Source organism: Drosophila teissieri, chromosome 2R (assembly GCF_016746235.2).
Source record: "Drosophila teissieri strain GT53w chromosome 2R, Prin_Dtei_1.1, whole genome shotgun sequence".
In the NCBI taxonomy this organism is placed as follows: domain Eukaryota; kingdom Metazoa; phylum Arthropoda; class Insecta; order Diptera; family Drosophilidae; genus Drosophila; species Drosophila teissieri.
The window spans coordinates 2,399,049-2,410,783 of NC_053030.1; the positions used below are offsets into that span (position 1 = coordinate 2,399,049).

General features: G+C 36.7%; 1 protein-coding gene across 1 annotated transcript; it reads left to right on the plus strand.

Annotated features, from left to right (window-relative positions):
• The first annotated feature begins 701 nt into the window (after positions 1 to 701).
• Positions 702 to 1,571, plus strand: LOC122614389 (prolyl endopeptidase). The gene is given in 3 exon segments (XM_043788959.1): positions 702 to 722; positions 797 to 885; positions 887 to 1,571. Coding segments are annotated over 3 exon segments (795 nt in total).
• The last annotated feature ends 10,164 nt before the right edge of the window (positions 1,572 to 11,735 follow it).

Here is an 11,735-nt window from a genome sequence, read left to right on the forward strand (position 1 = left end):
TAAAAGCTAGGAAGTTGAGACTCAGCATGCAAACTCCAGAGACATAGAAGCAGCGCAAGTTTGTCGATTCATGTTCCCACGCCACTCTAACGCCCACAAACCGCCCAAAACTGCCACGCCCACACTCTTGAAAATTGTATTGATATTTTTTCATTTTTTAGTCTTGTGAATTTCTATCGATTTGCCAAAAACCTTTTTGCCACGCCCACCCCAACGCCCACAAACCGCTGAAAACTGCCACGCCCTCACTTTTAAAAAATGTTTTGATATTTTTTAATTTTTTCATTAGTTCTGTAAATTTGTCTCGATTTTCCAAAAAACTTTTTGCCACGCACACTCTAACGCCCACAAACCGCCAAAGACTGTCAGAGTTAAAATTTCCCCTTTGCACTTCCACTGAGTAACGGGTATCAGATAGTCCGGGAACTCGACTAAAGCGTTCTCTCTTATTATTCAGTCAATCAGATATCTATGTCTCGATCGATGGCTTCGGTCTATGGTCCAACAGACGTGAGTCAGTCAGTCGAGAAAGCAAGTTAGGATTATTTATCCAGAAGCACAAAAAGCGATTCGAAGAAATGATACACTGGTATACAATAAAAGCCGTTATCGGTGCTTGAAGATCCAGATTCTGTACAAACTCGAATGGCGAATGGCGAATATTAATTCCAAACTGTCAAAGCCATGGAATTTCCTAAAGTATGGGTGTCCTATGCGTCACGGTAACTACCATTATTATTTTTTAAATATAAATATATATAATACTGGCCTGCAGAATCAAAGCGTTTTGATGCAGCAAAAGACTTTAGAGAGCCCAAAGTCTATACTCCTTGACACCAATAGCTTATCTTCTGATGAAATGAGCCATATCACAGTCTCGGAAGAAGTACACGTCCTATGGACTGAGCGAAAATGGTTCCGATTGGAATAAAGTTCGAATACGAAATTCTAAGGAATGTATCGATTAACATGAAACTCTAGAAAAAGTAAAGTTTTATAATTTCTCCTGGATAAGGGACAGCAAGGGATTTTTCTATGGTCGGTATAATGATCAAGACTGAAAGATTGATGGATCAAAGACAAAGCTGGCTGAAAATCAAAAACTGTATTACCATCTACTAAGAGAGAACCCAAACTAAGATATATTGATCACATAGTTCCCTAAACACTCGTCTTGGCGTTTCAAAACTGATGTTTCAGACTGCGGAATATATCTGATCTTATCTATTAGTCACATCGTTCGGAACAATATGATATACTATGCTGCATTAGGATCGAAAGAGAAAAAGGTTATCCAACTAGAACTTAAGCCCATTATAATTACATTTGAGGCTGATTTTGATTAAATAACCAATGAGGATTTTGATTCGTACTTCCGCACAAACAATGATGCTCCTAATTACCAGGTGATTGTGATTAATGTTAATGGTCATGTAGATGCAAATTTGACCACCTTAATACCCGAGCATGAGAAAGATGTTTTGGAGCGGGCCAAGTGCATTGATGGAGGCTCGCCATTTCAATACAGCGATTTTAAAAAAGCTCATCCCACAATTTGGCCTGGATATTAGCTCAAAGAGCAATTCGGAAATCTTTCACGTTTTCTCATCGCTTTTATCGACAGGTATAATATTTTCCTACGACTTTGCCCCAGACAACTGAAGAGCCTTCAGGGCATTAGCAGGGATAGCTACAGTGTAGAACAGGTGTTTTATAAAAGGACAGATAAACACATAAATAAACATACATACAAATGTTTTCGTATAAACATAAACACATAAATAAACATACATACAAATGTTTTCGTATTATTTCAATTTATTGTTAGTCTTGTAAATTTAAATCGGTTTGCCAAACATCTTTTTGCCACGCCTACTCGACAGCAAACCGCCAACAACTGTCAAAAACTTTTTTTATATTTTTTTGTCCCGATTTCTACTGATATTCCAGAAAATGTTGAAATTTCTCGTTCGCTCTTCCACTAGCTTAGTAACGCGTATTTGGTAGTCGGGGAACACGACTGTACCATTCTGTCTAGTTATACCCGTTACTCGTAGAGTAAAAGGGTATACTAGGCTCGTTGAAAAGTGTATAACAGGCAGAAGGAAGCGTTCCCGACCATATAAAGTATATATGTATATTCTTGATGAGGATCAATAGCCGTCCGTATAAACGTCGAGATCTCAGGAACTATCAATGCTAGAAAGTTCAGATGCAGCATGCAGACTTCAGGCACATAGACGCAGTGCAAGTTTGTAGACTCATGTTGCCACGTCCACTCTACCGCCCACAAACCGCCTAAAACTGCCACGCCCAATCTTTTGAAAAATGTTTTCATATTTTTTGTTAGTATTGTACATTTTCTATCGATTTTTCAGAAAACTTTAGGCCACGCCCACTCTAACGTCCAAAAACCGCCAAAAGCTGCCACGCCCATACTTTTGAAAAAGGTGTTGATATTTTTTCATTTTCAAAAACTGTTAGTGCTGAAGAGTCTCCTTCGCACTTCCACTAACTGAGTAACGGGTAACAGATAGTCGGGGAACTCGACTATAGCGTTCTCTCTTATTAAATCTTTAGTCGTGTGCTAAACCAAATATATTTAGCTTCAAGAAGCCAATAGCTTTGTCGTACGAAATAGTGGCGTACTTTTGCTGAAACGAAACAAAAGAAATTTCAGCAAATATCTTATAATTGATAAAATAGTTTGCATATGAACCGTCCGACGGACTTTGCTGTTGATACAAAAAATCTAGCTCTATAGCGCCGGTAATGTCTCCATCACTTTGTTGAAAACTTCAAAATTCAATTTGGCAAGGGTAATAAAAACTAGTCATTATGTCATTTTGTCTTTTGGTTCCGAAAGAGATGCTTCGCCGTACATCATTTAGTTAATTAGTTGAATGTAGTTAAAGAAAAACCATCCGAACATCAAAGTGGTCATGGCTCAGCTTATTTCATTCAGAAAAATCCTTCGACTCCATTATCATATGATACTCGAACGATTAGAGCTGAATACGGTCGCTGAGCATGCAATATAAGGGCGGAAGGGAGAACCGGACTGGTAAAAACATAGGGTGGACAGAAGCTGGTCAGAGGCGACCAGATCGCCTGCTCTGCCCACTGAGATTGGACCGAGAGCGTTTTAGTAGTTTTGTAATGTCTGCTGCCAAGTTTAAGGTCTCAGCACGGGTCTGCTTATCCCGATTCCCTTTCTCGGCCTCTGGGTATCGAGGCACAGCGATCGAAAATGGATTTATATCAATATCGACTCACTAACATGATTCCAATAAGTTAATATGCATACATGGCAGGCACCCAGGCAGCGACTGCTGTCTGGCTTTTGGACGAAGTATGGACTAGTGCGGGAGTGCGGGATCTGGTGTCTGGAGATCTCGATCAACTTCGCAACACGATGATGCATGTGGAGTGCCCCTGAGTTGTGATCGTGCTAATGTACATAAATAATTGCCAGGCAGTCGGCCCCGTCGAATGGTCCTGTAGTATGTTGTAGATGTAATTAAAATCTTTCCGCTTCTCAATTTCGGCCGGCATTTACTGCAACTTGTTCTGCGTTGTCCAGGAAAGATTGTTCTTGAGTGATAGGAGAGTGCGACTTACACGCAAGTACCTTGGTTCACTTAGAACGCCTTGTTATTGGTTTACTTAGTTGCATTAGGTTAACGAAATGGTGTGTTTTTAAATTCTTCTTAATAATATTTGTCATTTTTTAAATAAAGAAACAAAGATTATTGTAACAAGCTTTATACTATATTATACTATACTTTGTTCTTTTCAATATTTAGGATTATAGTATCTTCTTTTCATATATATACATACATCTTAAAACCTCAGCCAGTTTTAAATTTTAAGATATGTATAAATGCAGATAAGTGCACAGAACGCAAACTAAAAATAAGAGAAAGGGACTTGGTGAACTTGCTTTGGGCCTTACTTGGGTTTCGAGCTTCACGTACTCTTCTGTCAAGATTGCAAAATGGATCCGAGACAAGGCTTTTGTATCGATACATTATACTTGGCCGGCTAATTTATGACCCTAGATGCTAAAGATATAAAGCCAGACAAAAACCAAGGCGAGATGGGAATTAAAAAAAGAACTTTGCGTGGATTGTTTTAAAACAGATGTAATAACCAGTGAGCTAAATACTTTAGGTACATTTCCATGTGGACGGCAAGACAACTATTGACACAGCGCACAAGGAGAGGGTGTTTGTTAGATTACTACGCTGATTTTTTATACACAATGATTATTCATTGTCATATCATAAATCAGCCAAAGAAATCCAAGTATAACATTTTAAATGTATATTTACTGTATTTACCTTTTATATACTTGTTACGCGTTGTTTAGAAATTATGTCTATGTTCATTACATCATAGGTTTTTTATACCAGTTACTCGTAGAGTAAAAGGGTATACTAGATTCGTTGAAAATTGTGTAACAGGCAGAAGAAAGCGTTTCCGACTATATCATATATATATAATTCTGCTGTCACACTGTTAGTAACCGAACTCCTCTGAAGCTACTTGACCGATTTTGATGAAATTTGGAGAGTATATTATGTAGGCCTGGCAATCGGCTAACATCTATTTTTCGTACCCCTAACCAAAAAGTGTTGTCCATTTTTATGTTGTCTAATATTTTTTTTAATTTCGTCAGGTTTTTTGTCAACATTTTTTTGTTTTAAATTCTCAAGAACAAAAAAAGCTAGAAAGTAGAGATTAAGCATGCAGACTCCAGAGACATAGATGCAGCGCAAGTTTGTTGACTCATGTTGTCACGCCCACTCTAGCGCCTACAAACCGGCCAAAGCTACCACGCCCTTATTTTTTTTATTTTTTTATTAGAATTGTACATTTTTATCGATTTGCAATACAGCGTTTTGCCAAACCCACCCTTTTGAAAAATGTTTTGATATTATTTCACATTTCTGCTAGTCTTGTAATTTTCTCTCGATTTGCCCAAAATCTTTTTGCCACGCTCACTTTAACGCCCACAGCCACAAAAAACTGTTAGTGTTGGAATTCTGGATAACCATGCAGATTCTAGTGTTCCAGGTACGAGTAACGGGTATAAAAATCATATTAATTATACTGTAGGTATCACGACTATTTGAGGAGAAATAGCTGAACAGTCATCTAATGCGGGACTTCCAAATTACTTTGTTATAAAAGATTATATAGATTAAATAATGATAGAATAAGCAAGTAACTTAAATGCAAACCAGCGCGAAAACTAAATACATATTTGAATAATCAATATTAAATAACAATGCAAATGTTACGCTCCTTACAAATTTCTCATTCGGTGAAAAGAGTAAAATCTACCAGTTAAATGACAGGTTTGAGAAGAACTATCTTTTGGGTGCTGAATTAGCTTTAAATTTCAGAATATCGGAGACCTATTCTTTTATCGGTGCATTGCTACAGCAAATCCTATAAATTACTTTGTTTTCACAGTTTTTTACAGTAATATCTGTTCCCGGTTCCAGATCTGTAAAGTTGTCAATCAGAGCTAAATCTTGTCCGATCCGTCAAAGTCGCCATGTCATTATTTGTGGAAACCAATCAAAAGAAGTAGTCGTGGTCCCGCGTTCTGCGCAAACTTGACAATCATTACTTCAAGTAAATACCGAAGTGAAAAGAGACACACGAATCGATCAATCACCTACTATAATCGACTCTTAAGTGCCCAACACGCATTGGTGCGCATATTTTACCGCAATCAGAATAGGTCGAAGAAGCATATGCTCGTTCAGGACATGTCTAGTATTCCAAATTAAGAATACATCTACCTTAAATGGTCGGAAATGCTAAATTTTGATCATCGAGGAAATTGATTATAGCATTGCATCTTGTTTCTATAAAGGCTATAATAGATTTGTTGAAAAGTATGTAACAGGGAGAAGGAAGCGGTTCCGACCATATAAATTATATATATTCTTGATCAGGATCAATAACGGAGTCCATATGAACGTCGAGATCTCAGCAGCTATAAAAGCTAGAAAGTTAAATTTAAGCATGCAGATTCAAGAGGCATTGACTCAGCTCACGTTTGTTGACCCATGTTACCACGCTCATATACCGCCCAAAGCCACATCCACCTTTTTTGGATAATGTTTTGATTTTTATACCCGTTATTCGTAGAGAAAAAAGGTACACTAGATTCGTTAAAAGGTATGTAACGTTCTCTCTTGTTTTCATATTATTCTTATAAATTTCTATTGTTTTGCCTACCGCAAAAATTTGCCTTGCCCACACTTTTAAAAAATGTTTTGATAATTTGTCACTTTGTTGTGAGTCATATAAATTATTATCGATTTTACGCCCTCTCTAACGCCAACAAACCGCCAAAAGCTGTTTCACTTTTTAAAAAAACCTATTTTTTTTCATACTATTATTTTTGTTCCATATTTTTATCGATTTTCCACTAGCTGAGTAACGGTTATCTGAAAGTCGGAGAACTTGAAAATAGCATTGTCTCTTTGTAATTATTGCAAGGTTTGTCAATGTTTATTTTTTCGTTCAAAGTGGTACATCTGTAGAATGTCAAAGTAAGATAACAGCCTCGATGGATTTAGGTTTTTAAGTCGAACTATCTATAAGCTATCTATAATCACGAAAGGACTTGCGTTTGCGTCGGAGCAATCTTTGCCCTTTTATAATTTCCTCCAATAAAAAGAGTATTTCCTTTAAATTGATGCGCTCAAGTGCGGCTTCCACGAATACCATGGATACGCTGACATGCAGATTGAGATGCAGATTTCGATGCCGGAGTTATAGTTCAGGTAGAAGTCGATACCAAGGCAGCTGCAATCTTCCTCGAGACTGCGTGCATCGTTTCTAGGGCCGTTTGTTATTGTAGGCTCGTGGTACTTAGAGCAGTGCATATGGTTTTAATGCCGTTGGTATTTTTCTCTGAACGATTTGACGGAAATTTTTAATGAGGGAGGCTGCAACGCCTCAAGCACCGTGCATATCAAAATAATCAAGTTTTTGATTGAGTGCAGTTAGCGCGGTTGTGTTTACACATTCTAGATCGCGATGGTCAAAAGATCGATTCGACTCATTTTCATCGCCCCGAGTAGTCTGCGTTTCGTTTTCAGTTTTATGTGCAATCATGTTGTTGATATTGATAATGACATTGATGGCATCGATTTTGTACGAGTGACTTGGGGCTGCACAGGAAAAAACTTTTTTCGTTTAACTTTTGTCTACTCAAACCGTGTGTCGTTGTCATTGCAGTGAAATGTACATATACGCATACAGTAAATATTTTTGGTATTATAAACATAATATATACATAATATACATATTTAAATATATAAATAAAGAAATACAGTCTGGACGAAAAGGTATAACATTTTTTGTCTGTGTTAGTAAAGTCTTACAACTTGCACTCAATCAAAATCTCAATTCGAGATGCGAATGAATTCAATTTTTTTTTAGCGGATTTTTAATTCGAATGTTTTATATGATGCTTGATTCCTGTCAATCCGGTGAAATCCGCACTGTTCGACGGAATTGGATATGGAATCGAGACAGCCAAAGACGAACGATGATATGACATTATCGAGACACTTAAAAAATGTACACAGCAAAATGCTCAAGTGCCAATGCGCAATGATATGTTAAAAACACTTTTGTTATTGTTTTCTCATTATTAGACATGCGATACTTAAGTCGATGAGGTTATGGCGCATTAATCAGGCGGACTTCAATTTGATGGATTCGATGCACTTCACATGTGAGATAAGAAAGCCAATGTGAAAGCTGTGTTTGGGATTATATTTACTTATTTGTGTTAATCATTTTGAGAGTCCACACAGATGGTTTTGTGCTTAGTTCGAGTAAGATTACTTTAATCTACTATTAATCTACTACTATAACACTATTCGAAGTTAAATTCGATAGTACAATTTCCTTATTAAACCTCATTGACTAATTAATCTTCTATTAAAAGTGTGCTGGTGTTAATAGCAACTCGTTAAAGCAGCCAGCCCCATCTTGCTGGGTACCTCCATAAAAGCAAATCAATACTAGTTTCATGATTAACAAAGATACAAATTGGTCCAATAGAATAGTTTAAATGAATGAAGACGATCTAGCGCTTGTCATTTTGTCAACAATATTTAACACTTGGCCGTGCATCGCTTCGATGAATGATAAAAGGACAGCAAAGATTCAGAATTTGCCTAATTAAAGAATTTCTTTTGTTTTGCCATGGATTATTAAGTGCTGTAATATCAGTTACAACGGGACTTGTTCTTTGCAAGTTACATTTGACCGGCAATTTTTCAAAATCGTAACCAATTCCAATTGCTGGACAGGCACGCCTCCGTTCAGTCACGTACTCATTTACACTGTGAGAAATTTCTTAAATATATCCAAACCACCTCTATAGAATCCACCCCTTTAATATCATGGAAAATTATAGCCAATGTAAAAATAAAATACTTAAGGTTAAAAGTGCCACCTATCTTTAGACTTAAAAATGATTCTGTTTTTCTATTTATTTCTCGCTTTTCAGGATCTTGATGTTTATACGAAAATTAAGAGCCAAAACAAATTGCGATTAAATCGATTAAGTCGAATTTGATCAAATCAAAATTGTTTTGAGTGCTCTCACACACTCATGTAATCGGACGGCGTCCCGAGGAGGTTTTGGTTATTTATAATTCGAAGCGATTGATTGATGGAATCTCTGCGAAGTCGGTGACACTTCGCACTGAGGCAAAAATAAATAACCGAACCGATGCTGGGCGAGGCATTGACAGCTGATTGCGAAATTCCATTAAGGGACTCTGGACGAGAAATATGGGCGAGGTGCTGAGCACATGTACTGAAGACCAAATGGCCAAAGTGAGGGACGGAAAGTGAAGAGAGAGTGCTGCATCTGCATTGAAGTTTTGTGGCCTTGGCAGCGGCATCAAAAGTGCAGTCAATCAAGTGAACAAAATTGGATAATTTGGTTCGGAAAAAGTAACGTTTCCGTTTGGTATTCGAGCAACTTCCCAGCCTTCTGTGAATGATTATCTGCCTTTTCGTGGGTTTACCCAAATCAGACAACTCTACGAAGTATCTCGAGAATCCTAGCTGTATAATAACCAACTTCTGTTGCGGACAGGATGCCTAATAAATAGAACCAAGATGCTACATTGCCAAACTTCCATGCAAATTAGATTTAATTTTCTCTTTTTATGTATTGAAAGATATAAAATGTTCCCCTGTTCGTTTGTGATTTACCAAACCTACTATTAAAGGGTTCTCCAATAGGACGCTCAACAAGCAAAAATTGACGTATTTGGAACGAGACCAATCCACAAGAGGTTCAGAATGGGCGTTAGAGTGGGCGTGGCAAACAGTTTTTTGGCAAATGAAGAGATATTTACCAGACTAACAAAAATGTAAAAAATATTAAAACATTTTTAAAGAGAAATCGACTCGGCTTTTGATCCTGATCAAAAATATATATACTTTATATGGTCGAAAACGCTTTCTTCTGCCTGTTTCTTACTTTTAAACGAATCTATGAACATGAACTTTACGAGTAACGGGTATAATTATGTCTGTAGCCTCGATCCTTGCCTTATATACATAGGTAACAACATGGTTTATGTTTTTGTAATATTTATGTTTACTTGTTGCTATTTATTTATTTTTATTAAATGTTTCAAAATAAAAACAATATTTTGTATAAAAAAAATATATAACATTGATTGTACTTTAAGAAGATTTAAAAAGCCTATAGTAAATTCTCGGTATTTTCGTGGTATAAAAGATAACGGTTCATTTTTGATAAAAAATAATTTATTTTAGACAACACTCGCCACATTCAGTTTTCCGCAAAAATATTTGTTCTACCATATTTATCCACTTGGCTTGTGGCATGATGACTGGCAATATATTTATTGGGAAAACGACAGAACCTTTGGTGCAAAGTGGACTGAGTCAGCTAAAAGCACTACGCATAAGCAGGTCGGTACGTCGACAAATAAATCCATTTGATTGTAATTTGTTTAATTCGTTAAAGTTATAGATTCTTTAATTGCAATTTATGATTTATGACCTTGGGATGCATATCAAATTTCTCTGAATGCCGGGTGGAACACACTCCTGATTGAAGGCTATATAATTTAGGCGGAAAACATTAACTCGCGCTTCTCATGGACAGTGGACAATAAAAAGTTAATGGTTATGATGCTGCTCAGACTGCACAGATAACAAACAAAAACGACGACAAAAAAGACTTTGGAAATAAAACCGACTCACCAACGCTACATAAATTACGAAACTAGCCCGCACCCAGCTTTTCCTGAGCGATTTTGAGGAAAGAAGGGGCCTCGAACTGCATTCCCCATCTGACACACACATTTCACGCAGTGACGGCATGAATCCGCCGACATAAACACAAACTGTTCAAAACCACACTCCATTCCGGTCACACGAACGCACGAAAAACATGAAAGAACGCTATAGTCGGGTTTCCTGAATATCTGATACCCGTTACTCAGGTAGTGGAAGTGCGAAGGAGAAATTTCAACAATGACAGTTTTTTGGCGTTTTGTGGGCGTGGCAAAAAGATATTTTGCAAATCGAGAGAAATTAACAAGACTAACAAAAATTTTTAACATTATCAAAAAAAGTTTTTAAAAGTGTGGGCGAGGCCGGTTTGTGGGCTTCAGAGTGGGCGTGGCAATACGTTTTTGGGCGAAGCGATCAAAAATTTACAAAACTAATAAAAATATGAAAATATATCAAAATATTTTTCAAAAGAAGGGGGGTGGCAGCTTTTGGCGACTTGTGGGCGTTCCTAAGATCTCGACGTTCATACGGACGGACAAACGGACATGGCCAGATCGACTCCGCTATTGATCCTGAATCCTCTAGAATATATATACATACTTTATATGGTCGGAAACGCTTTGTTATGCCTGCTACAAGCTTTTCGACGAATCTAAAGTTGCAAAGTCTACACGACGGGAAAAATCAAAATTGGGATATAAAGGAAGGTACATACGCACGTATTGGTACGTATTGTTGCTCATATTTTTTTGTGTTAAAATGTTTGTCTTACAATTTACTTATAAACCCTAAATTCAGTTTTTAATTCCAAAGCGTAGGTTTGAAAAGTGCGACACTTGTCGTTAATTTACAATTCATGTTGTATGACTTTTACATTACAAACATTTTAAAATAGATATAAATCAGGGGAATGAACCACCGGAGCTAAACCATTAAATAAGCGACTGTTTAAATGATAGTCCCTTTAATATTCCTGTTCATTTGCACAATTTTAAACAAAAATGTTTCTATTGGGTTGCCTTATTCTAAGCACTTTCAAGATTGTTTGCCAGTGCATACTTCATATGTATGTAAGCTTATACAGTTTAGTTACGTAATTATTAATATTATAATTATTATAAAGTACGACAACTAATGCTATAGAGCAGAATTTATTTAGATTTGCTCCATCGCACTATTTTTCGTAACATTTCCTAGTTTTATGCAATGCAATTTCCATGTTAATTTCTGGACAACTTAAGTACTGTTTATGGACAATTATTTTTAGTTTTTGATGCATTTGCTTTTAGTTTGGAAAAGGCTCTGGACTAATAATAAGCGTTGAGATTACGATTGACAGGCAAACATACCTGAAATTCAAAACGCTTTTAAAAAAAACATTAGAACATTAGAAGCTGGAGCCACAACTA